The 27,818-nt window shown below is 38.2% G+C and overlaps 2 protein-coding genes across 3 annotated transcripts; one reads left to right on the top strand and one right to left on the bottom strand.

Moving 5' to 3' along the window:
* AMTN (amelotin) lies at window positions 1–12,317 on the bottom strand. The gene is made up of 10 exons (XM_072405559.1): window positions 12,235–12,317; window positions 9,644–9,710; window positions 9,366–9,479; window positions 5,963–6,019; window positions 5,485–5,556; window positions 4,827–4,889; window positions 2,135–2,200; window positions 1,607–1,642; window positions 1,202–1,234; window positions 1–570 (listed from the first exon to the last, which is right to left on the bottom strand). The coding sequence occupies exons 2-10, from the start codon at window positions 9,647–9,649 to the stop codon at window positions 58–60; spliced, it is 960 nt and encodes a 319-aa protein (XP_072261660.1). The 5' UTR covers window positions 9,650–9,710; window positions 12,235–12,317; the 3' UTR covers window positions 1–57.
* Window positions 12,318–15,834: 3,517 nt separating this feature from the next.
* COPS4 (COP9 signalosome subunit 4) lies at window positions 15,835–26,786 on the top strand. 2 transcript variants are annotated; one of them, XM_072405561.1, is made up of 10 exons: window positions 15,835–15,980; window positions 18,177–18,256; window positions 18,392–18,543; window positions 19,640–19,743; window positions 20,020–20,173; window positions 21,143–21,293; window positions 21,440–21,610; window positions 24,298–24,413; window positions 24,510–24,594; window positions 25,158–26,786. In XM_072405561.1, the coding sequence occupies exons 1-10, from the start codon at window positions 15,907–15,909 to the stop codon at window positions 25,289–25,291; spliced, it is 1,221 nt and encodes a 406-aa protein (XP_072261662.1). In that variant the 5' UTR covers window positions 15,835–15,906; the 3' UTR covers window positions 25,292–26,786. The 2 variants fall into 2 exon arrangements, with proteins under 2 accessions (XP_072261662.1, XP_072261663.1); XM_072405562.1 differs by lacking the exon at window positions 15,835–15,980 and adding an exon at window positions 16,078–16,361.
* The last annotated feature ends 1,032 nt before the right edge of the window (window positions 26,787–27,818 follow it).

Consider the following 27,818-nt stretch of genomic DNA (forward strand, 5'->3'; position numbering starts at 1 on the left):
TTTTTGGCAAAGTCTTGGTTTATTAAATGATGTAAATTACCAAATCTAGCCAACAGCTTAAACATTTTGGTTTTCATCATTAAACATATCTGGAATAAGAAAAAAATTTGGTGCCATTACAGGAACATGGCCATCTCCTCTTGGCAGACTTTGGTATTCTTCATGATCAGGCAAATAAGAGTTACATAAAATCCAGTCTTCTGTTACTGGGCCTGGACTCTCTGGCATGTCTCCTCTATTCATTTCAGGGGGCACAGTAGGTTCAGAGTATGGTAGAGTTTGTTGAAGGCCAATAGGAGGTGAATATGTTGGTTTAATAATTCCAGCTCCAGGAGAATCATTTCTGCCCCACTCAGGAGGAACATCCCCTGGCAAATCACCGGCTACAAAGACAGTTTCATTTGCCTGAATAGTGATGTTTATTCCTTGCTGGCCTATAGGATTCAATGCTGGCTGAACGGCTACATTGACACCATCAGTTCCACTAATGCTAACTCCACCAGGATGTATAGTTATTATATTTCCTTGTAGTCCAGGGTCAACAGGCATCATGATAACTCCCGCCACAAGCTGGAAAAAATACATATAATGAATATCAAAAACTTTATGGTGTTTATTTAGCTGTAAATATGTCATTCACCAAACATCAACTGCGTGTGAATCAATCATTCCAATTTTGATCACATGCAGCCAGAAGATTAACCTGCTCTAAATGTTTGATAAATGACACATTCAGTGCTTTTTACAAAATACCCCTATGTGTTATTTTTACATAAATTACCCGCCATAAATTGATTGAATAAACAAGCTTATTTGCTAAAGCCTACCCCCAGGCCAGTGTTGGGCAAATTAGTTGAATTTATTTCTGTTTGTTTGATTAAACTGAGGCAAAAATCTGGATTATTTTAAAGTCAAACTGAAGTCAAATAATTGTGCACAGCAGGTCATCGCTGTCAGCTATGTGCAGTAGCAGGTTTACAAAGAATGCTGCCAGGCCTACAACAACAAATACACATTACAAAATGTTACCTCTTGTAATTATTGCAGTAAAACAAGTAATTTATGTGGAACTATACATATAAAAACTCTTATTACAGAAGGACAAGCGATTTTTGATCCTACATTTGTAGTTTGTGGGACATATTTAGTCTAGACACCAACACAAACATTATTTAAACACATGTTACATTGTAATACTTACATTCTCTTCAGAATCAGAACCTGACAGCAGACCCTGGTAAAATAATGCAAAAACAAAAATGTTTAAATACATTATATATGCATACAATTTTAGTTGGCAGAGGAGGAACCGGCAGTAACATTGAAAATGTAAACAGCAGAACCGTTGCTGAAATGAGCTTCACAATAAAAGTTAAACATTAGACTTTGTGTGCAATCATACTGATAATTGTCTGTAGGGAGGACATGCACATTGTTTATTAAACACTTTGTGTGTACACATACAACGTATTTGTGTTTTAGATGATAAATACAATTTATATGTAATATAAATATATGTAACAGGTGTAAAAATTCAAACATTCAAAAGCTCTTTTGATGAAGCAGGAAATGTAAAGGAGTTTTGCAAATATTATTAGTATCTTACCTGTTGTCCTACTTGTGTAAATACAATAGGAAGCATCTAATTACAGAGAAAAAAATGTCAAACTTCAATATAGTTTATATTTGGTGGTAAGTAAGAATCTTTTTTTATTACTGAATCTGTATCCTACTTGGGATATTACTTTAAAATACCTCCTGTGTTCTCCCACAACAAAAAGAACTCAGACAACAATACAAATAAAAAAATAAGCTTGAAATGTTATTTTAAATCAAGGGGTTTAGTTATAAAGCAGGGAATGTTTGATAATGTAAGGGCAATAAGTATGCCCTAAGTAATGTAAATAGCTAGGACAGTTAGAGGCATTTCAGACCGCCGATGAGCCATAGCATTCTGCCACAGCCCAACCACATTCCCAACACCATGGGTCTAAAAGGACCCTTAAAAAACTAGGACTGACAACTCCATCAGACTTCACTTTAAATGTCTTTTAAGTGAACAGAACCCTCAAAGCATTGAAAATCTTTTCGGGATACAAGACTTCTAGGCCTTCTTATAAAGAGTTTAACTTACTTGTGTGTTGGGAGGTCCAACAGACAAAGGTAGAATGTTCCCATACATTGGATATGTTGGTAAAAGCTTTACCAAGAGCATAATATAAGAAAAAAAACAACAAACATAAAATATTATGAGATTTTCAATGTGTTTTATTGTCAAGTGTGCTTTCTATACAGCATTTCCAATATTTCAATAACAATTAACTGTTGCAAATCTCCAAGATAAGACACAAGCTAATATACCACAATTGTATTGAATATGGTAAAGGTTAGGCTGCACTTAAAGTGATATGCTCACATGTATAACTGCAGGTTCTAAAAAGCTTCTGATTCATCAGTTCATATTTTGTTCAATCCATATACCCTGTGTGGCAAGTCAGCATGAAATAATTTAACATTTTTAGGAGTGCAAGTTAAGGTGAAAATACATTTTATTACACCTAAGTCTAACAGACAACCATATCATCCTGTAAAAGGAATGCTTAAAATTACCTTTCCACATGCACCCCATACACTTAGGGACTAGTTCCTTTTACATTTTACTCCATACTTTGACAGTAGGAGAGGTTTTTACTTTTCTGGGGGGCAAATTACACAAGTGAATGCCACATACCAAAAGGAAAGTATGTGTAAGTAGTTCTTGAAGATCTGTACTGCTTATTTGCCACTGGAAAACTCCTCCATCTATCAATGCAACATTGGAAACTTCTTCTAAGGCTTATAGTTGATTTCCATTTGGCTTTATACTTCAGGACAAACTAATAAGTACATTGATTCATAAGTTTTTAAATGTTCCAGTGATTAGAAATGTGTCTTTAAGGTGTCACCTTGTATAAGTAACAGTTTTTGTAACACCGCTTACTCTATTTTGGGGAGGCCTGGTTATTTGAACTTAAGTTATTGTATGGTTTCTGAAGGAGGCAGTGGGTGGGTCTAGATTGTGCAGTGCCCAGTCATTTTTTCCATGTTGGCTCTTGTGTCCCAGGTGGGGCATCTCTTTTTACCTTGGCTATACCCACACCACTAATCTCTCCCTTAAACCCTTTATTTGCCCCTCCTACTCTCCTATTTCCCTTCTCACTATCCTCCCCTCCTATTCCCCCTTTTATCAAATATAGTAAAACAAAACTTAGAAGGAAAGGGAAGACCACTTGAAAGACCTGATTTATTAAAACTCTGCAGGACTGGAGAAGATAGACTATCGTGGGAGAACCTGGGTGATCCAGCAAATTTTGAATAGATCTGATCCAGGATTAAAAACATTTGCCAAATAATTAGCTAATAACATTTAATAAATTCACTCCTGGTTTCTTGGATAGACCAGATCTTGGACAGCTTCAGTAAACCAGGCCCAAAGTTTCAGTCAGATAAATAGAAAATTTAGAAATATATTAGTTTCAAGTGTGCATTTAGAGTTTGTGGAACTGCAGTTCCCATAGAAAATCTTCTCAATGCGTTCACTCCACTGGCAAGTCCAAACTGTTATCTTTGCTTTACCAGATTATTGTATTGTCTGACGATTTACCACCTCTTGTTATCCCTCCTAAGTTATTTCTTCTGATGTTGTACATTGTATTTTGTTTTCGTCTCTGCTATGATCTTTTCTTTTTTAAAAATAAATAAATATATATGTATATATTTTATATATAGTGTTGGTCGAATAGCTCAGTGTTCGATTCGGCGGCTATTCAGCTCAAGCGTCATCAGGATTTTCCTTTCCTCAGCCAATCACAGAGCACTAGAGGTGATGAATGGGGAGGCTTGTCCTGATTTAACCTCTAGTGCCCGGGGATCCCACACTGTCAGGAGGATTCCCACGGCTGTGCTCATGAATGAATGCAACCGTGGGAATCATCCTGTCATTCTGGGATAACCTGCAAAAAAATAAAAGTTAGGTACACAAATCACACACATTCAATGAATTACTTTAACATTAAAGCCTATTTTTTTTTTTTTACACATATTTTTACACACGAATTTGCGAAGGCGAATTCTATGTTTTTCGGGTCGGGTATATCCGAATTCGAACAGCCATATTCGGGTCGAATATAAGGACAACACGAATTCGAAGACCAACACTATTTTTTTTTATTTATCCTCCCACGCTGACTGTTGATCATGCATCAAATGACATTATAACCCCTTACCATGCTTAACCCACTTAAACTTTATATCCACAGTTTAGGTGTCAAAAACTTCTTGTCTTTAAAATATGTATGCTGAAAAATTGACACTTTTAAAAGTGTTGAACTCAAGTTTCTCCAGCAGCTCCCAATATTTCTTCTACTGACTTCAGTGACAAGGTCAACGGGGAGAACTACCGTCAGCTGGGAGGATCCAGGAGATTGACATACCTGGAAGTGTTGGTGTCCCAGCAGATGATTTTTAGGAACTAAAGTGGATTTTAGAGGTGCAGGCAAAGGAAAAATGGTATTTACAGACTTTTTTTAACTAACAGACTTTTTAATACCTAGGTAAATCTTCCTTAGCAACGGTATTATAGTGACAGGGATGTTCCTAATGTCTCAACAAAATCATTGCAAGAGCAATCCTATTATTGTTTTTACCTGCTACGTATGCTGCTCCTGTGTTAGCTACATTACATATTTACATTATTATCAGAATATGTTTCACATTTCATTACTGCATGATCACACATGTTTTAATTTTATTTATATAAATGTAAGTTTTTACAAACTTAGATTTACCTGTGACTGTGGAATTCTAGGCTGCATGAGAGGGTTCTCAAATAGGAAGTAATTTGATAGTACCTATATCAAATACAAAAAAAGGAAATTTTGAATGCTTTTACTCTTGGAAAAAATCTTGTTTTGTGGAAAGGGCATAGTATGTACATTTTTTGTTTGGAGGCCATGCAACAATACTAAGTGTGTATTTTGTATTTCTTGTACTTATCTCTTGAACATGGCTTGCTGCTGTTCCCTGAATCCCGCTTAGAACTTGGGGACAAATTATGAACATTCCCAAAAAATATGTTTTGTTAAATATTTGGAAAGTTATACACTTAGGAAGGAATGTGCGGGCAACACAGTGTCTTTTAATACCATTGGGATGGATCAAGTGATTAGGAAGACTACTTTTGAAGTGTAAAAAGTTTGGTATGTTAAAGTCTGTCTGATGCAGAGGAAAACCAATATGAGTAGCAAACAAAAAATATTGCTATAAGAAATGGTTGCCAATTTCTAAATTCTAAATGATGTAGAAATTATTTTCATGCAGAATAGTTTTCAAACATGCAATTTAATGGTCTGAGCCTTATAGTGTTCTAATATGTGATAAACATATCAATAAATTCCGTGAAGCATTCCTGTGAAATATAAAAAATGTTTGCTGGTATGTACTTACCTGGTATGGTGGTACCATCTGTGATAACTGATTTTGCAAAAGTTGACTTGGTGTCATCATAAACCTATTTACCTGTTTACAAGAAAGTTAGGTTAACAGAAGTAAAAATAAAACACCTTGTACTCTCCTCTTGTTTTTGGAACCATCAGAATGTTTAAACAGGCATCTGTGTTACCTTTTATGAAAGACATAGTCTGCCCTCCACCCTTCCCCAGATCATACAGATTCTAATTCACTTAACATGATGGGTGACACCACTGAAATATTATGGGCCACTGAAAACTTAGGAGTAGAGCTTGCACTGAAATCTACGTGAAGTTTGGTATTTACATACTAGAGCGCTTTGAGGTCTTGGGGATCCCCTAAAAGTATAAAAGAGGACCCGCAGACAGTGCTGTTCACCTGAACATACATACTGATGCCTGCTATACAATAAATGAGTTTTGTATTCTGTATATAAATCCTAAATATGATTTACCTCAGAGTGCTGTGGAAGCCTTCCAAGAGGGTTATACATCTGCATGAGACGCAGCAACTAAAAAATAATCACACATTAGTTATTGCAAATATATTTTGCTTTGTGACATACTGTAACAATTTAAATATTCTTTATTAAAACAAAATACATACATGATTCAACACACCAGTGGATATGCAAAGTAAGCATTTTCGGTAAATATGTGGAAAAACACTACATTTGTAGCATTAAACATGGATAGTATAGCATAATCCAACACGCACCATTCCCCATGGAAAATTAGATATTGGTAAGTTTTTTTGCATGTTGTTTCATCTGGCAAATGTGCAATGAAATATTTCTAAAACACATATAACTGCCAGCCACAGATTCACCAAATTAGCATTCACCACTTTATATGTATCCCATATATACTGCCTAAACCAGTGTTTCCCAACCAGGGTTTGTGTAATCCTAGGGTTCCTCCAGAGCAGGGGTGTCAAATTTAAATACACAGAGTGCCAAAATTAAAAACTTAGACTAAGTCGCAGGCCACCCTTAAAATTTACTGAAAAAATTGAGAAATTGAGTAGACAACCCTTTTATGTTAAGTAAAAATTCTGTTTGATTCTATTTCTAGGTTTTTTTTTTAAAAAAAAGGTTGCAGCACCACCCCCTAATTCTCGATCGCCTAGGTGATCGAGAATGAATGGGAGCGCAAAGCCTCCTGGGAGACCTACGTCACGCATCCCCGAAGGCTCTCGGGTGCTCTTCTGCGCATGCCCGAGCATCACCCGATCTTGCGCCTGTGTTGGGTGATGAAGGAAGAAAGACCCGGAAGAAGAGGCGAAGGTAAGTGTGTGTGTGTTTTTTTTTTTTTGTTTTGGGCATTTTTCAGTTTACTTTCTCTTATTACGGAATTACGGAAAAACCAATGATCATTTTGGCTATATATTTCGGTGCCATGAACTACAAACTTTCTGAATGAATCAATGTAAAACAAGGTACCATTGATTATTACTAAAAAAGTACGATTTTTAGTAAAAATCTGTTAATCTGTTAATATGTGAATTGCTAAATGTTTAATATAGTTTATAATTTAAATTTTTAAACACAGAATCCTAGTAAATATTATCCTCTGCACTCATGCCTTCTAGTGGAGGAATGCTGTAACTAAGTATTGCATGTTTCCTAGGAATGCATAGATTTTAAAGCTACAGAAAAATGTTTTACTTTTAGCAAGAACATTACACATGCACTTGTAGCAAAGGGCTCCACTGCTGATCTCTAGGATAGTTTCCTCACTCTTGCACTTTGATTTCTACAAAATCTTGATATTTGGGTGAATGTGGAGAGAATAAAATACTAGAAAACAACTTTAGAACAGATGTGTGTAGTAAAAATAAAAACATGTCCTAAAACAGACACCACAGGACCTGTAGGGCAACTATTTATATGGAAAGGTTACTAAACAGTTTTAACTAATTCAGCATATATGGAAAATGTAATAGCTACTAAAAAACTGATTATTATAGAAGTGACAGATCTTATATAGTAAAATTATTTTTAGCCTACACTTACGTCAAACACAATAAACGAGGGGTGCATTCAAAATCTAAATTGAAATCATAGTAAAACTGAAATCACAGAATTATCAAATCTGCATGCATTTCATCCTACTCATAATGTGCCTTTGTGAAAAAATGTAAAAAGTTCTCAGATGGGGATACTTTCTGTAAAATGTTAATTTTTTATACATTTGTTGTTTAAATTTTAACTAGTATACATATTTTGTAGTGAAAATACTACATATCTGGTTGTTTCTTACATGTCCTGATAATCTCATGACTAAAACAATCCAATCTCTATTCCAGAGAAAAGGTGTAACAAAACCACCACGAATGCTAAGAAAATACCACATAATGATGAGTAAAGTTATGACACTAGTATGAGTGTTAATTATGTTTAAAACTAGACTAGGTATTTTAGAAATACAATAACGTGAAAATATTGGACAGCATTTAAGGACTATTTTTAGATTTTGCAGTCTAGAAGGCAAATTTTTACCCAAGGTTGATAAATCATACCGTAGCTAAGTGGAGTATAGGATCAGTTCATATGTTCAAAGAGTGAGGTGGTATGTACAGCACAGTGTACAGAATAAGGTGACATGAAATATATATTATACAGTGCACCAGGAGGTGGTGTGCAAAATAAAAACATACAGCACAGTGTACATATAACATAATAGTCAGAATAAGATGGTGGGGAATAAAGAATGTACAGCATAGTAAACAGAGTAAGGCAGTGGAGAATAGGGAACAAGAGATGCAGTTTACAGAATAAGTCAATGAGCATATGGAACGAACAGCGCAATAATGAAAATCCACACCAACAGTATTCCACATTAACTTTCAGTGTACTGAACAGGACGGTGGGAAAAAGGGAACACTCTACTTAGATAACATAGGTTGGAAATATCTAATGTATTGTGTAGTGTGCAATTGTAAACACATAGAGCAGTGTACATAATTAAAGTGGTGGGGAATAGGATGTACACAGCACAGTCTACAGAACAAATTGGTGGGGAATATGAAATGTAGTGTGCAGTGTACAGAATACAAGAATTGGGAATCAGAAAAGCATAGTACAGTCTACATAATAGGGTGGTGGGGAATACAGAACAAACAGAGCACTTTAAATAAATAAGGGATGTGTAATACACCACCTTGCAATGTATTGACTGTGGGGACAAGGGAATGCATGCATATGGAATATGGATGTAGGGAATACAGAAAGTAATGCTCAGTGTACAGGTGGTGGGGCGTATGAAGTGCATGCTTCAATATACAGAATAAAGTGGCAAGGAAAACAGATTGAACAGAATTCTGGAAACTGCCTGCCACTTGATCTGAGATCTGAAGAGTGGCAGCTGGCAGGGATTACTTTCACAGGCAGACACAGCTGCTGCATAGGTCAGTGCCACAGCAACAAAAGTGTGTGTGGGCTGCCTTGGGACGTGGCAAATATCTGTGCATGTACCTATGTAACACTTCCATTGATCCTTCCCCTGCAAATAAGCTTAGCTATAAATACTTTATTGTAACATTATAGTGGAATCATGATGACGTGACGAATAACTAATATATTCATTTTTAGCAGTAATGGGTATATTAGCCTAGTATTCCTTGTATAAAATCATATAGGGACATTCATAAAGCCAATAGAAAAACAACCAGTTTCTCTGCTTTAGAAAAAAAATCTCTAAGAATCTATCTCATAATATACCAAAACATATGCAGCAGTGAGCTTTAAATATTAAAATCATGTATATCTATTCTCTTCTATCAATCTGTCTGTGGATATATGTCCACAAACATATACACACAGCATTTACTTATAGTAACGGAAACATATTACTTACTGGAAATCCAGAACTGCTTTTAACCAAACAGTGCAACAAAATCATTGTGATCATCATCATCCTAGACCCTTTTGGAAAGCGATAACTGAACACTGTCATAGTCTTCACAAGACACTGAAAAACACAATTACATACACAATAATATCTGCACAATAGTCATTATTTGTGAACTCTTAAAAGCTGTTATCTGAAACCATGTTTAATGGACAACAGTTATCAATCAGTTCCTTTACTGATTATGTTGAATGTGTAAATATCTTATATTATGCTGAGCTTACCTTCATGTGTTGTTTTTTGAGTGCTGTCTACAGATAACAGATTTTCTGATGACACTTTATGGAGACCCTTGAAATAAATGATAATATATTGTTCAGAATACTGATAACCAATCAGGGTTTAGCCACAAATATGATGTAATGTGGCTTCAAATTAGGCCAACATTTCATTAAGTTTCATAATAGTCATCTTTATTGTTGTTTGTGTATATTAAATAAAAGGTCCTGCATAGCACAATGATGTAATAGATTCCTGGTACACAAGCTTGTTTAACACTTTAATTTTTATATAATTACAGCAAAGTCCGAGGAAACCACAAATACGTCACTGCTAAATGATTTCCAGAAAGCCAAAACAACAGTGAACTAGGCACTTTGTTACAATTTAAAATTAATTTTGTACATTCTGCTGGCAATTAAAAAAAACCTAAAATGTACAAATGTATAGATGGATAAATGGATAACTCTGTTGGCTACTAAATAACTAAACAAATCTAGCTTTGACACACACTTCTTTCAGTATTAATATGCATATCTTGGTTTATACGCTGTATAGCGGAAAGTATTAGTATTACACACTTGTTGATCTGCTGATTGGGTATGTTCAGCCAAATTGAAAATTGTTCAATGGGTTCGTTGGGGATATCACATGGATGGTAATTCAGTGAAGTTTGTGGTGGACAATGATATGTGGATAAAATACTATTGGAGGAGCTGATGGATTGACTCAAGTATTCTGAGACAAATATTTTGGGTCCACTATCCCGTTTCCTATTTCCACGGTGTATGCCCACTGATCTGCTAACAAGCTGATAAAGAAAAAAAATCATTTAAACTTTTCCCAAAATAAATGTTTAATAGGTATTATTAAATCCCAAATAAAGATACTGATGTTGTTTTGTTTGCAGTGTATGCTGCAAGCCTTTGGTGATACAAATTTGGTAAGGCAAATAGAGATCTATCTATCTATCTATGCTGGAAAGTACACACAAAGGCATTCTGTTTTATGAAGAGGGGAGGTGGGAGGACTAGTGACTGGCCATTTTTATTACGGTGGCACTTTCACTAGTGAAGCTGAGTGATCCAGCAAACCTGAAATAGATCTGGTCCGGAATTCAAAACATTTGCTAGCAAATAACTTTGTAGAAGTCCATTCCAGGTTTGCTGGATCACCTAGCTTCACACTGATGAAAGCGTATCCTATCCAGCCTTGGAGAGCTTAAATAAATTAGGCCCAATGCAACACTTCATGGGATCTGTGTCTCAGGAGAATTCTAATGACTCCTTCTGTGCATCTGAAATCAGCTCTCTACTGGAAATTTTTATAGGATGCTCGCCAGGACTGGTGAAGATATGTCATCACTGAAGAACCTGGGTGACACAGCAAACCAGGAATGGATTTCTTAAAAATCTTATGCTATTAGTTGGCAAATGCTTTCAATCCTGAAGCAGATCCACTCCAGGTTTGCTAGATCACCTGGGTTCTCCCTTGATGGTCTATCATTCCTAGTCTTGAAGAGCTTTAATAAATCAGGCCTACTGCGTGTTTAATTTGCCCTAACAGTCTTACTAATAGTGTGCCCCAGGCTTTTCACCCCCAGGCACTATAGCATTGATGTATGTCATGGTAATGTTACTATACAACAAAATATCCACAACATGGTCACATACAGGCTTAAAAATGAGAACACAGAAGTTTTAAATCTTCTCTATTTTATCCAAAATGCCCAGGGAATACTGTCTGGAGTTAGATTTTAAATACCCAGACTTCTAGAAAGTTATAATCTCACAGGGTAAAAAACATTGGGGCATTTAAGTGAATAGAATTTAGGAACCAACACGTTCATTATGATGGAGAGGGGTTCACAAATTATTAAATCAATCAGAAACAATTGCCAATGGTTAGTTTGTATACAAAAATATCAGTCATTAGAAATATATATCTAGGTGTTTTTTTGCAGTATTACTGTACAGAAAGCCATCTGTATGTTAGATATTTGCTAACTGTTAGGGCATCTCAGGTTTACCAAGATTTGCATTTGATTATCTCCCAAATGTTTTACATAATTTTCTTTAAATTTATTGTATATTTATGTGTGCTTATTTTAATAAAACTACTGTATATATGGTCTGGGTATATTGTTGCGTTGTCCTATTTTATCTGAAAAAAATACCTTTATTTTCTTTACCTGTATGCCTACTCCTCTCCTGTCTTACCACACACAATCCATTTAAATCCCATGTCTGAGAGGTAAAATTACACTGTCTGACGCGTTTCCTTGTGTGTTGTGACACAGGCTAGCCATCAGCCCACACACCTCATCAAGTACCTAAATGTCTGACAAATCATTCCGGTATTATCATAAACATCAAAGTACCCTCCTGTCTTGTTATTACGTACGTAGACAGCAGTGAAGATTACCTCTTTTTAGCTGTAAAAATACAGGCTAGATTACTGCAAGGGAATATTCAAAACATTTGGTTCTTAGACTTGCGTCACAAAGAGAAACCTAAACATTTGTTCTTTTTATTTGGATCCACAAAACAATAAGTTGTGACTATGAAGACAGAAAAAGAAGCTTTAGTGACAATACCTTCGCACCGGGGTTTTGTTGTTTCTTCCAATACTAGATGTCAGTATTTTAGGCTGAATGACAGGTGACATAATTCAACCACCCACTGCCTGTAGGTGAACAGTAAAGAAAAGGCAGCACAGTTATAAGTTAGTCTGCTTTCTGTTGCAATTAGAATGTTCCCTGTGCCCCCCTTTTTGCCACACCTAGGCAGTGCTATAATGCAAACAAGGTTTTCAAAAAATCGATACCAACTGACATCAATGATCTTATTGTAAGGGTGACAATCTTACAAATGACCACCACACTAATGTGCCATGAGTTGTGGATAAAGGAATTATAGTAGGGGGTTCCTGAAGATCTGAAAGTTAATTCAAGGGTTCGGCCATGTTATAAAGGTCGAGAAACACTGCAATAAAGTGTCCCTAAATGTTCACTAATGTTTTCATTTCTTCATTGTTGTTTAAAATGTGTGTATAATTAGTTTCCATAAACAAAAAACACCTATTTCTCATGCCTGTGGCTACAATTCATGCCCCATTGGAAATGTCTTGAATTGTAGCCACCACATTTTGCTGTAAGGAGTTGAAACTACAAGTGTAAACACCGAAATTCATGATACACAATTCAAGGAATAATAGAAAGTTTAGCTTTGATATAGGCAGGAAGCTGCAATGCCAGTTCCTTAAAAAAATAATACATGTATATATATATATATATATATATATATATATATATATATATATATATACAAAAATATATATATCCTAATCTACATTCAGCCTACTATCATATTTGTAGGATTTCTGCATATTCCCATGCCCCACACGCTCTATTGCTACACCTACTGACTGGTGTCATATACTCTGCTCTCCTCTCCTGCACATCATAACTTCCATACTCTTCTCTTGCACATCCAGCCTCTGTATTCCTCTCCTGTACATTCTGGCCTGCCATACTCTAATTTCTTGTACATGTTGCCCTGTCATGCCCACCCCACTCTTCTCCTCTAATACTGCCCGTTATACCCTCTACATTCCTCACTAAAGACATTGCTCCATATACCCTCTACAGTTCTGTCCTCGCCTACTGTTCTGTCATATCGTCTGCACTCTAGTACTGCAAACACTGCGCTCCTAAACATACTGCACTCTCCATAACCTTCATATTCTTCTCCCGCACATACTGCCCCAGTCATATGCTCCTTACAGTTTTCTTGCACAAACTGAGCCCAATCATTTTCTCCATTCTATTCCCCAACACATACTGCTCAGTCAAACTCTTCACACTCCTCTCCCATACATACTGCCTGCTGTCACATGCTGTACACTGTAAGGGCAGGTTCAGAATTCGAGTGATCCTGTGCGTTTCCCATTGGCTGGCACTGTAAGCCGTGTACCGGGGGCTTTCTAGGATACAGCGAAGTCACGAACAGAGAACACAACACGGATGCCAGCTCATATAAAAAAACGTACTTTACTGCGTAATATTACAATAAACAAAATTCCAAACAATAGCACAAATGAAACACATTAAATACATTCACCCCAGAGGTCAGCACAGCGTCCTTTTCAAGATTGGTTAATATGACCTGCCACATACATAGACCCTAACTTACTAACTATTGCAGGTATAATCTCAGTCTTTGGTGTTTCAGGCGCCAATCCTATAATGCGGTGCGTGCACGATTTTACTGACCCGGGTCTTGTTCTGGATCCATCAATGTCTTTAAACTGAAAAACAGCAACAAGTCTCTTCAGCAAACATGAGGTCCTGCAGGACAGACAGCTCTCGGTTCCTCAGCTTCTCTCAGCCTTTCTGGACAACAATCCTCTTTCCTCTGGACAGGATCTACCTTGGATGGTTGTCAGCTTCACTCAGCCACAGCTTCTGAGTCTCTAGGAACACGCTGACCCTTGGATGCGAATGGATTCTCTTTTACACACACAGTCCTTGCAAGATGTCTGCTCTCCTCCTTCCTGTTTCCTCTCCTCAGAACAACCACACCTCCTAACAATATACAAATACTGGCCACTTGTTTAGCTGTGCTCAGAAACAGCGGCATCTTGTGGCTAAAATGCAGAACGACAGTAGTCCTATATTTTATTACAAACATTGAACACATGTGCTGTTTTCTCAATCTCACAGCACCTTGCTGAACACTCGGTTACTCTCACTGCAGCGCTGGTATTTTTAGGGCAAGATCACACCTTCTGCTTGATTGCTTGTTTATATGTGGCTCCCAGTGGCTGGCACCATGCTAGTCACTTGAGGACTCCCATGGCAGTGCTGGCTCAGAAAGAACCATTGTCTGCAAGTGACAGCTGCCGGCAGTGAGCAGCACTAATACTACACGCTTACTGCAGCCCCCATTTATTCCCTATGGGGGCTGACACAGGGAGATGCTACATTTACATGCAGCAATGTTTCCTGGGGTGAGGAAATGCACTGCAACCTCACTGCCAGTGTCAATTAGCCCTTAAGAACCAGCAGAAGTGATAGGTACTAGTAATGCTCATGACTAATACTGCTCACTGCAGCCCCTATTCCTTCCCCATGGGGAACCAGCATGGCAGAAGTGATGGGTACTAGTAATGCTCATGACTAATACCTCTCACTGCAGGCCCTATTCACTCCTTATAGGGACCAGAGTGGTGGGAAGTGATAGGTACTAGTAATGCTCATGACAAATACTGCTCACTGCAGCCTCTATACCTTCCCCATGGGGAACAACCATGGCAGAAGGGATGGGAATAGTAATGCTCATGACTAATACCTCTCACTGCAGCCCCTATACCTTCCCCATGGGGAACAACCATGGCAGAAGTGATGGGTACTAGTAATGCTCATGACTAATACCTCCCACTGCAGTCCCTATTCAGTCCCTATAGGGACCAGAGTGGTGGGAAGTGATAAGTATTAGTCATGGTCATGACTAATACTGCTCATTGCAGCCCCTATTCCTTCCCCATGGGGAACCAGCATGGCAAAAGTGATGGGAATAGTAATCCTCATGACTATTACCTCTCACAGCAGCCCCTATTTCTTCCCCATGGGGAACCAGCATGGCAAAAGCGATGGGTACTAGTAATGCTCATGACTAATACCTCCCACTGCAGTCCCTATTCACTCCCTATAGGGACCAGAGTGGTGGGAAGTGATAGGTACTAGTAATGCGCATGACTAATACTACTCACTGCAGCCTCTACCTTGGCAGAAGTGATCAGTACTAGTATTTCTCATGACTAATACTGCTCACTGCAGCCCCTATTCATTCTCTATGTAGCTGTGTCATCCCCAGAAGCAGCAGTTGCCTGGCATGAGGAAGCAGTAAACACACCACAACCATTAGTGTGAACACAGCCCTAAACAAAAAAATAATATTGTTTTTAATATTTTGTATATAAATGTCAACAAGTGCCACAAGGAGGCGCCCGCACATAAAGGCGATGCCTGTTTGCATTTCGTGACATCGGCAGTTTCCTCTATTGTTTCAGACAAGTACAAGTAAGCGTAGTGTATATCGCTGAGCATTATGTCCAGCAGGGGGCGATGAGTGATAATGGAGACCCGAGCAGGCGCAGATGGAGTTTGCCATTCTGCTTGGAGAGCTGTTTGCGTAGTATGGAGGCCGCGCTGTCGCATCCTTCTGACGTAACACGTGAGAAGTAAGAGGGGAGGCCCCGGGGAAACATGGCGGTGTGTGTGAGACAGGATCTTACCCAGCTGATGAGCTCTAGCGGCTCTCACAAGGACCTGGCCGGGAAGTGAGTGATGGCTTTGTGTGCAGACACGGGGGCCGGGGTCTATTTACATGAATATTCCCCATGGTGTAGGAGATGCTGGCAATGTAGAACACAGGAGCTGTATATCCGGGCAGTCCTGTCCTCCTTCATACTATTGCCTGGCCAAGCCTCCTGTAATTCTGTGCAGCCAGCCGTGTAATTTACATAGGAGGGATATTTCCTGGGGAATCTTCCTGTGTCACCCCTCCATCAGCAGGGCAATGATCCTGTAATGTGTAATCTACACATGGGGATCAGCCTCATACAGAGCTGTGTAAACTACACGACTGGATGAACAAAATCACTACTGGATTCACATACTATGAAAACAACATTCACATGCTTGTCTAATTCACATCTAAGGTGTGTATTGTGTTTTATGTGCATTACAGCACCACAGACTGTAGCAAATCATTGCAGATATTGGTAATAATGTTGTGTTTTACATATTACAGTGAATCTAGCCAAGGATATTGTGATCAGTGATAAATGTGCAAGCATAGCACCCCTCCCACAACTCCAGATACTAACCTGTACCTGCTGTGTTACTCACAATACCAGACACCATTGTTAAAAGTCATGATGTGATCTGTGCAGGGACACTGCAATCCCTGATTCCTCCCAGCTCTGCCCGGTCCCTTCCATCACAGGAGAGGTGTGGAGGCTGGGCCTCAATAATACAGAGCAGGGGATTCAATGTGTCATAGTGCCACCCTCCCATGGCATGGTTTCATGACACCATATATATTAGGGGTGTCAAACTCAAATACACAAGGGTCCGAAATTAAAAACTAAGACCAAGTTGGGGGCCAAACTTGAAATTTATTGAAAAAAATGAGGAAGTTTACTACTTTATCCATAACTAACAAAAACAAACCCCTTTACACACACTTTAGGGTTGAAAAGACTAATTTCTATCTATCTATACAAGCTGTGTGTTGTTCATCCTCTCACATCACAAGTTTGTCTGACATTTTTAATACATTAATATTACGCTATGGAGTCCCTAAAGGATTGAAACAAACACAATGCCCCTGGTAGTTAGGCACCATGTGTTCATTGCCTAGGCTTTGTGTCACATGATGGGTGTACAGGAATATTGTATATGTATTACATGTATTAAAAATTATGATGTGAGGTGGTAGCGCGGGTGGGCCAGATGTAGTGAATTTTAGGAATTTTTGGTGGGGACAAAAAAAGGACTGTGAGGGCCAATTTGGTCCTCGGGCCAGAGTTTGACACCCCTGCCATATATCATCATACTTCTGGTTTGGGTGTCATTCAGCCTAGAGCACGTATTTACTTAGCACTTAGCACTTAATTACTGCAGGTGCTTTTGTTTTATATACAGGTAGTCCCTGGGTTAAGGACATACGGACGCCTCGCTCCCTTGTATGCAGGACGGAGGCTTGATGGGGGGGAGGGGACGGTTCGCATGACTTGCAGAAGAAATCTTTTGCTAAACACAGCTGGGGTGATCTTGGGGGATCTGTTCCGACTTACATACAAATTCAACCTAAGAACACACCTATAGTCCTCATCTCGTATAAAACCCAGGGACTACCTGTATTGAATTGTGGGAGCACTGCCAGAGAGAATTTCAGTAATGCACCAAGGGATGCTTTTAACCTCCTGAGCAGTAACCCTGAGTGTGGCTCGGGGTAAAAAAAAACCTTCTGAAAAGAGTAACTTGGGGTAGCTAAAAAACATAAAAAAGAAAGACTTACCTGGTCTTACATCCTCTGTATGAAATCCATTACAAAGAAATACAAAATATATATATTACACACGTCAGATATTGGAGAGGACCCTTAATGCTACTGCATGGTTATTTTACAGGTTTCAGTATTTTTCATTTATTTATGCACCCTTGTTTTAACAGATTTTTTTTTAATTTAAAGTTTATTAAATATTAGACATTTTTCAATGAGTTATGCCTAAGAATTATAGGCCTACAAAATAAAATACATTTTCATGAAAAACAATTTACCGCTTTTGTACATATAAATTGGACAGAAATGAACCACCCAGGAGGTTAATCCTCTGCTGGTGGAGTGTTTTGAATGAAAAATGTGCAGCGTGTGGTTTTGAGTCCCTTTACCATCAAATAGTATGTGTTTAGGCTTATTAAAAAACTTTGTTTTATTTCTTGTAATAAGAGGTAAACCTTTCTTGTAGGTATCGTCAGATATTGGAGAAGGCCCTTCAGCTACCTGGACAGGAACAACTTGAAGCACTTAAAGCATTTGTTGAAGCAAGTAAGTGTTCTGGTGTCTATGTACATATCTGCCACCTTCCCCACCTTATATCATATACTGCAGCTAAGGATCATTTGTTGGTAATGTGAGATATTAGTGTCTGATTTGTCTGAGTTATTACTTTGTCTTCTGTAGTGGTGAATGAGAATGTCAGCCTGGTGATTTCCCGACAGCTGCTCACTGACTTTTGCACGCATCTTCCAAGTTTACCTGATGGCATTGCTAAAGAGATCTATCACTTCACTCTGGAGAAGATCCAGCCACGTGTCATCTCTTTTGAAGAACAGGTATTCAGTTGTTTGACTTTACTTTTTCAGTAGTAGCAGAAGGTTCTGTTTTGCAAGTGACTGTAATGTCTTCCCTGCAGAGAAATGGAATTCTGGTCAGCCACACCAGATATTTGCCATGCAAAGTCCTTATACTGCATTACAGTGAAAACAATATAGTTTGTTCAGAACTATAATTGGATAGTAAAGGACCAGCTGCACACTCATAAAGGAATTATGGGCCTCTTACTCTGCCCAACCTCCCCGTACTTAAAACACAATAATATGCTTCAAATGTGTGGGGAGGAAAACAATTTGCTAATATACATTTCTTATCCCCTGGCTTCCATAGTGCAGGGGGACTGTGTGGTGCAGTACAGGACAGCCTTCTTGTGTGATTTGGGGCTATTTAGCATTCCCCTCATGCAATGGGTTGAGTGTTCGGCAAACCTAAAGCAGAAGTAAACCCAGAACAATAAAATCGCACTTCCCTTCAATCCTGCAGATCAGTCTATCCGTCGGGAGATTTCTTCCATCAGGTCCTGCGTTGTCTCGGTATTTGTCTTTGGCCCAGCGCAGAGGGAGTGCCAAGTGCCGACATCTCTCTTCCGCATTAATCTTTCTGCTTCACCCGATTTTGCACTGCGCATGTGCGAGATTGGGGGACTTTTTTTCCCTATTGATGAAAGGGCTCCTTCTGCGCATGCAAGAGCCTTCCGGGAGGCTGTGCACTCTCACTCATTCTTGATCGCCTAGCCAATCGAGAATTAAGGGGGTGGTGCTGCACATAAAAAACACAAACAAACAGAATTTTTACTTTACATAAAAGGGGAGACAACCCTTTTTACGTAAAGTAAAAATTCTGAGTTTAGGTATGCTTTAACAGGTTGTTCAGGTGCATATTCTTTCATGAAGCCTGATTTGCAGTGTTGCTGTTCCCTCTCCCAGTTTGAATACTGATATATACAGGAGGCAGGTAAAGGTGCTAAAAAGTATAGAGTTGCTTTTTTAATGGACTACCTAACCATATAGGTTTTTTTGTTTTATTGACTGAAAACTGAAATGGGAAGTATGCTAATACTTTTCTTTTAACTGGTTATCAAATGTTTGCCTTCAGGTTGCATCAATTAGACAGCACTTGGCGTCTATTTATGAGAAAGAAGAAGACTGGAGGAATGCTGCGCAGGTCTTGGTTGGGATACCTTTGGAAACGGGACAGAAGTAAGAAATAAAATGGATTTGATTTTGGGGGATGGAATTTTAATAATAAAAAGAAAAAAAATGGAAATGAAAGTTGTTGGCATTAGTGATGATTCAGTATGATTGGTTTGTGGGCCCGTACAACAGAGGATCACTGTGACCAAGTGTATTCGAGAGGTTTTGAGGCACCTGGAATGTTTGTCAGATTTAGCTTTATTTTCAATTATTCCAATACTTTTCTTCCAAACTACATGAAGACAAATTGACTGTTGGTGTGTTTTTCCCGCTGCCCAACAGACAGTACAACGTGGACTATAAACTGGAAACCTATCTAAAAATAGCCCGGCTCTACTTGGAAGATGATGACCCAGTCCAAGCAGAAGCGTACATAAACAGAGCCTCTCTGTTGCAAAACGAGTCCACTAATGAACATCTACAGATCCACTACAAGGTGATCAATACTTCATTTTATTAACGAAGAGTAAAGTTAACCTGAGCTATTCAAATTAGTAATTCACTGAAAGATTGGATAAGCAGAGATTACAGTGCAAACTACTTAATCAGAATGCTTAGTAGGTCCCAGGATAGAGGCAGATGAAGCTATCTTTAAATTATGGTTGTTATTGGTGAAGTAATGCTTACCACCACTTTCTGTGTTACAAGATGCTCTCGGTCATTTAGTGTGATGTATTTCTCTTCTGACATCTAGGGAAGTTTAGGGGTTGTCAGCCAGCAGAAGCAGCTTGACTCCTACAGGAAATGTAAAGTTTTGCATGCACCATGGGGTGTCTGTATCTCATGATCTACTTCTCATGTTGATGTGTAGTTATTTTGGGTGGCCTCTGCCTATATACATTTTCATCATATATTGGGTTTGACTTTCCCATGATTGTGACTTTAATTTCTGTGAACTTTGGGATTGTAAGGGAAGAGAGTTTACTTTGTGTTATTCACTTACCTATGATGCTTTGTCCTTGTCTGGTAGAACTTATTTCACACAACAAATTTGTTTAAGCTAGAAACTGACTAAAACCTATTAAATATTGTTTCTGAGGATGAATTACTTCACAGTTCAAGTTGTTAGAGGGGTTGATTTTTTTATTTTTTAAAGCTCTGTAGTTAAAATATTTTAATGTCCAAACTTTGGGTACAAGCACACTTTAATGAAATGACTCTGGCCGCCTAACATCACCTGATTTAGTTTAAATAGAAGCCAGAAAATGCTGACCTGGTACATGGCACAAAATATGTAGTGTCCATCAATGTCTGTGATGGGACACTTTAAAGTTGTTGCAGAATCATAGTACAATATGTACCATGCCTAGTTTGCCTGGGGAGACTGTAGATGTCATTTGAAGATAGTGCCATGTTATCACAGATTAGAAACCCTAAAGCTGAATAACAAATCTGTCCCTTTCAGGTTTGCTATGCTCGTGTGTTAGACTATAGGCGGAAGTTTATTGAAGCTGCTCAGAGGTACAATGAACTTTCATACAAGACCATAGTACATGAATCGGAGAGAATGGAAGCACTTAAACATGCACTGCACTGTACTATCCTGGCTTCTGCAGGTATGTTCTCTATGTACTAGCATTTCAGTAGAAAAAAAGAAATCGTTCAGCTTTTGCTTTTTTTTTTTTTTAAATGCATATTAGGTCAGGTAGAAATGTACATTGTTTGTAGCTCATATACTGTACTGCTGGTTTGTTATATGTAGGACAACAACGTTCTCGGATGTTGGCCACTCTATTTAAAGATGAACGGTGCCAGCAGCTTGCAGCCTATGGTATTCTGGAAAAGATGTATCTGGACAGAATCATCCGAGGAAACCAGCTACAGGAATTTGCTGCCATGCTTATGCCACATCAAAAAGCCACTACTGGAGATGGTAAGTCCATATTTGTGTTAAAGGAAGAGTAATCTTTTATAGATTTCCCAGATATGTATGTAAAGGTATTTGCTTAATGGTAATAACTTTAGTGGTGTTGTATGGCCTGGTTGTGTTTTGCTAAACCTCATGGAATGTCAGACACTAGAGGCTATATGGTTGTAGTGGTTTATAGCACAGTTCAACAGGGACACTTTTCCACTGCATTTGTTGAAATTGATTCGGGTTGCAATTAATATTGGAGAGACTGTCATCCTTTGTGAATTGAACTGTAACTTCATGGCACAGCATTTGTCAAAAGCTAGGGTTAATTCTTAAAATCACCCCAGGACACCTTTCGAGTTGAATAAAGGTTCCTGGAAAAAAGGCTCTAAAGTACCACTTCTAACTGCTTGGGCAATTGACATCATGGCAAAGATGGCAGCACTAGCCTGCTTGCTTTTGGATATCTACATAGGAAGAATTGAACAGGTTAAATACAGTGTATAATCTTGTAGCAAAATTTCAGAATTCTATGAATGGCTGATGATGGGGGTCTGAAAAGCACTTTTGCTGCCAAAGATGTACACTTCTAGTAGCAGCTTTGGCAGAATTTATTAAAACTAGATACAGATTAGGTCTTGCTGCAAAGGCATAGTTCAGTCTAATCAGTGGGTAGAGAAGATGGAGAAAAGGCTTTTTTTTTCCTCCTGCCTGCATTGAGCCATTGATCTGATCTGTAGGCTAGGTCTACATGGAAGTTTTTTAAAAATGCATGTAAACATTCCTATTGGGTTTATATGCGTTTTGGCACATTAGCATTTTAAAGCTTGCCTTTCAAATGCTGAAAAACGCCTATGCCGTGGTTTTTCGCCTTTTCCCGCCTTTTTATTTTGTTTACCCTGTTTTTAACTAATTTGCATATTAAGTGCTCAAAATGCGGGAAATCAATGGAAGCATTTATCCGCTTTTTTTCCTGGGTTTTTGGGCGTTTTCCAGCATTAACCCAGCATTTAATTTTTTTTAAACGTTGCAAGCAACGTTTAGGATAAGTATCATAAACGTGCCTCAAGGAAACATCCTGGTGTAGATTAGCCCATTGGAATGGATAGGGATTTCAAAGCTCTGGCATTGTTTTTTTGTAATAGAAGTGAATCATTTTTTAGCAAAACAATATGTATTTTTTTATGTATATTGCAACATGCCAATAATGTATGCATACACACTTGTAATCTGTAAGTGAATATAAATTCTACACATATGCTGAGTATTTTCAAAACTCTGCTCCAGGACTACTAAATCCATAAAGTATGTATAGCAGTATTTTGTATTTACATAGATCAGTCCCTTGGTTTTAGTCATATGAGCATGACTATGTACGTCATCATGACTATGTACAATCTTCTAAGGCTCTCATGATAGGATTCATAGAGAAAGATACTTTGGGCCTGATTTATTAACCCCCCTAGCGTTCTAATTCTGTCAGTTTTTTTTTTATGCAAAAAGTGATCCTATTTTTTTTGCATAGAAATTTTTGTTTATATTGTGGGCCTGTAATTCTTAGGATTAACTCCCGGGTATGATAATTATATTTATTTATTATATCATAATCATTAATTATAAATAATTTTAAAAAATAATGAAATAATAGACAACAATGTAATCCTAAAATAAAATTAAAAATGTACTTTTATTTTTATTTCATGTCGTGTGGTATTTTTGCACTGTAAAAACCATTTAAAAGCAGATTACATTGTAATCTGCTTTTAAATTTCCCGCCCAGCGACACCCCCCGACGGACCGGCGTCCCAGCTTCACAGCAGGACCATCCGATCGCCACTGGAGCGCGGGCAAAGGTAGGGGGGGCTCTTAAAGTTAACCCGAGTGTGACTCGGGGTTACTGCTTTTTGCTTGTAAAAGCCACCCCTAGTCACACTCGGGATTACCACTAGGGAAGTTAAAGCTCTCCAGGCTGGGGAGCATACACTCATCAGTAAATCTGGGTGATCCAGCAAACCTGGAGTAAATTTTCTTAGTCATTTTCTATTTGCTAGCAGATGTTTTGAATCCTAGACCAGAACCATTTCAGTTTTGCTGGATTACCCAGCTTCACTGATAAGTGTATTTTCTCCTGCTTTGGGGAGCTTTAATTAATTGGGCCCCCAAAAATCTTCTGCTGCTGTTTTAGTATTGTGGCAGATTGCAGGAGAGTAAATCTGTGTGAAATTGTGGAGTTAATATTTGACATGACAAGCACCAGAATTGATTTGTTTTTGTCATACATGGACACCGGATGAAGACTAAACAAAGACATTGCTTGCTCTCGAGGGAATGAGAGATAGTCATCAAGGTTTACTGTGATTTCTTTAAATCTTTTCTTACCCAGCATGCATGGCATATTTACTGCTAGGTCTGCATTAAATGCTTTCTCAATACAGTGTCCTTGTAGCTTTAATCTGTTACTGGCAGAGTTGCCAACTATCTTCTGTGATCAAAAATATCCCTTCTCCCCATGTAGTAGACATAGGAAGATGGGAAGTTCACAATCAGAAGAGCTGTCTAGGTGACAACAGTTCTCCTCAGTATATACAGCAAGTGTATCTATCCGCTAAAATTAGATATGGGGGGGAGAGTTCTAAAAAAGAAATGTGACTGCTAAATCTAAGGGCTTTAATACATCCTGAAATAAATGCTCTAATTCTTTTTAGGTTCCAGTATTTTGGACAGAGCTGTGATAGAACACAACCTACTCTCAGCAAGCAAGCTGTACAACAATATTACCTTTGAGGAACTTGGAGCATTGCTAGAAATCCCTGCTGCCAAGGTATCGGTTCATTCTTTTTATATGTTTTTGCTGTGGGAGTTTCTCTCTTGATATGTCGTCATGAAATGTTAAATGTCCTATTTTCTTCATGTACAGGCAGAGAAGATAGCGTCTCAGATGATTACAGAGGGCCGTATGAATGGTTTTATTGACCAGATCGATGGCATTGTCCATTTTGAAAGTGAGTTCATTTTTGCGATCATCGTTTCTTAAGTTTAAAAAAACATTTCAGAGTGCATATTTCTTACGGCAGTAACCTTTCTTGCGCTCAAGTGAAGGAGATATATGTAAAATCTAAAATGTCTTATTTGTCTTTGGGCAATGTAAATCTTACTCTGGTAAGGCTGGTATCCTATACCACATGCTTCTAAAAGTTTGGAAATTTTGCATTGCTGATATCAGACCTTAAAGTGTCAGGGGCTTAAATCTTTGCTTTCTTGAGGACCTTTTGGCTGTGAAAATTCTTTTGCTTACTGGCTGCTTTGGTTCCTTCCACTGACTGCAAGCAAGGGGGTTGGCTGGAGGAACCAAATTTGTACCACCATTGAGTTAGTAAAACCCCACAGAGCTCTGCAAAAAAGCAAATGTTTTTAGCACACTAGTCAGATAATTATAAATCAAATACAGTTGTAGTGTGAAATGAGTAACCAGAAATCCAAGTGTATGCATGCTTTAGCATAAATGACATGCAATGTTAAAAGTGAAACTGTTTTGTAAAAGACCTTTTCCATTTGTTTTCTTTAGCTCGGGAAGCTTTGCCTACGTGGGATAAACAGATTCAGTCTTTGTGCTTCCAAGTCAATAACCTCCTGGAAAAGATCAGTCAGACGGCACCAGAATGGACAGCGCAAGCCATGGAGGCTCAGATGGCACAATAGCCTGCCTGCTACTGTTGCATATCCATTGTGTTTATAAAGCCTTCATATTTCTTTGGACATTTTACTGCAGTCTCTACATGTCTGCAAACATTTCTGTGTAGATAATAAAGTAGTGCTTGTACAATACACAACTAAAATATATTTAGTTCCACCCAAGCTTTATTTGCAGTTGGGTTTTAGTGCTTTGTGAATGAGTGTCTTGCTAAATCCATTTTCTCCACCTTGCTTTTACTCAGGCAATTATGCAGTTGCTGTCTGCAGTAGTACAGTGAGAAGGTTATGCTTTTGTTCTCTTGTCAGCATGTAAACTCTCTGTGGTAGAGCCATTCCTTTAAATTCAGAAGCATTCTTTTAGGTATATATCTGCATTACCTGGTCCTACAAGTTTAGCTTGCTGCCCTGAATAGGCACATGCTTTCCTAAAATAGGATCTTGCTGCCATATTCCACTGTCCCCATCCAGCTAGGAATTTTAGCCAACCTTTGCTACCTGACCTCCAGTTGTATGTTCTGTAACAGGTGGAGGGCCACATACAGACCAGGATATTCATAAAATCAGGGTCGTTTTCTGCTTCTCACCTGTACAAAATGTCAGAAACAAATGTGTGCTGATCCAAGCACCTAATTACCAGATCATCTGTCTATTTGCCATTCTTTGACCTTTTACACATTCATATTCATAAATGTGTTTAACCTAATAGGGAGCCTCAGTAAAAGCCAGTCAATGAATAGCATATAAATAACGCATGTAGGCCTATGTATGCTGCCACCCTCTCTGGATGTTGCTACTTTATGCCAATATGTGTTGGCCATGGAGTTCACACTACCTTCCCTTTTTTAACTTACAATTTCAAGGAATTTCTTTCATATTCAGTCAAACCTGCTGTCAGGTCTGTAGAAATTTCTAATGTTAATGACCTGTTACACCCAATTACCAAATGAACACCTTATTTTCTGTGACAATTGTGCCCAGCTTTTGCCAGCAAAATGACATGGATGTGAAGCAGAACTCCACCCACAACATTTTTTTTTTTTTTTTTTTTTTTTTAAGACCTTTTTTTAACGTTTCAATTCAGACGTTTTACTCTACCCCACTGTCTTCAAACTAAATTGATATTTGTCTGTTCTACTTTAGCTTTCTAGGATATTTTGGATTGTAATAAGCTTACATTTACTAAGCTATATTGCACTTATTTGCCATAGGGATCATCATATTCAGCAAGAATGGTTATTATGTAAGTGATTGATGTATATTGGGTGCCTCTGAACATGAGGGGATTGCAGCATTGATTTAATAGCTTGTTCCTCTGTCACATAATATGGATATTTTTTTTCTGTGTAGGAACTGTTGGAAGTACATGGCAAAAGCTTTACCTACAAGTAAAGTACTTCTAAGATGCTTCATGTGATTACACTTTGCATATTATTTTCTGGAAGATTTGTTTGGGGAGTTTTTTTTTCTATAAATTAAACAGCTAAACAATTATGATCAGTAACTACATGTTTTTATCATTCTCGTTTTACCTGTTAGCTTGGTCAAGAATTTGCCTCCAGCCTCATGGCTGTACAGTAGGACTGGTGTCATGACGTCTGAATTCTTCTCTTGGTGAAACACTATCAACTGGGGCCATGGGTAGTGTTTTCCTTTCTGGCATAAATATCATAATTGTCAGTGAGGCATCTTTCTCATGGCAGCAGCTTACATATTGAAATGTTTTGGTCATCAATGAATTGACACAGATACTGAATATTTGCATTTTCCAACCATACCACCACTCTAAATGTGCTGGAGGTAAATGAGGAGGTTATACTTCTGTTCTCCTCTTTTGCCAGCTTGTCACCAATCTGTAGTAGAGCCAATCGTTTAAACTCAGGAGTATATATATTAAACTGCATTAACTGGTCCTACAGGTTTAGCTTGGTGGCCTGAATCTGCACCTGCTTTCCTAAAACATCAAGATCTTGCTGCCATATTCCACTCTCCCCATCCAGCTGGCAATTTAGGCTGTTCTGGCCAACCTTTGACACCTGACCTTCAGTTGTATATTCCGTAACAGGTGAAGGCCCACATACAGACCAGGATATTCAAAAAATCAGGGTAATTTGCACTCTGTTAATCACATCTTACAAAATGTACTGTGTATATTTCAGAAGAAATGTGTGCTGATCTTGCCACTCAAGGACCAGATAATCTATCTGTCTATTTACCATTCTTTTTTCTTGAGTTAAGTTCTTTGACCTTTTACACAGACATACATTTGTTTAACCTTGGCCCATGTTATGTGCTGCTCATATGATATTGGTGATTATTCAGAGTTAAAACTGTCCACTTGGCTTCACTTTCATTTAGAAAAAAAAGAAAGCATTTCCTTCCCTCTACAAAACAATCATAGGCCACAATGAGTATTTAGACCCATGCTGAAAGATCACATGCTTACTGTTCCTTTTTTTGGAGAGTGCTATTTATTATATACCTATTTCATTAGTAAGAGGAGAAATAATAAGCTAATAATGGAGGGATGTGTTTC

Source organism: Pyxicephalus adspersus, chromosome 3, assembly GCF_032062135.1.
Source record: "Pyxicephalus adspersus chromosome 3, UCB_Pads_2.0, whole genome shotgun sequence".
Lineage (NCBI taxonomy): Eukaryota > Metazoa > Chordata > Amphibia > Anura > Pyxicephalidae > Pyxicephalus > Pyxicephalus adspersus.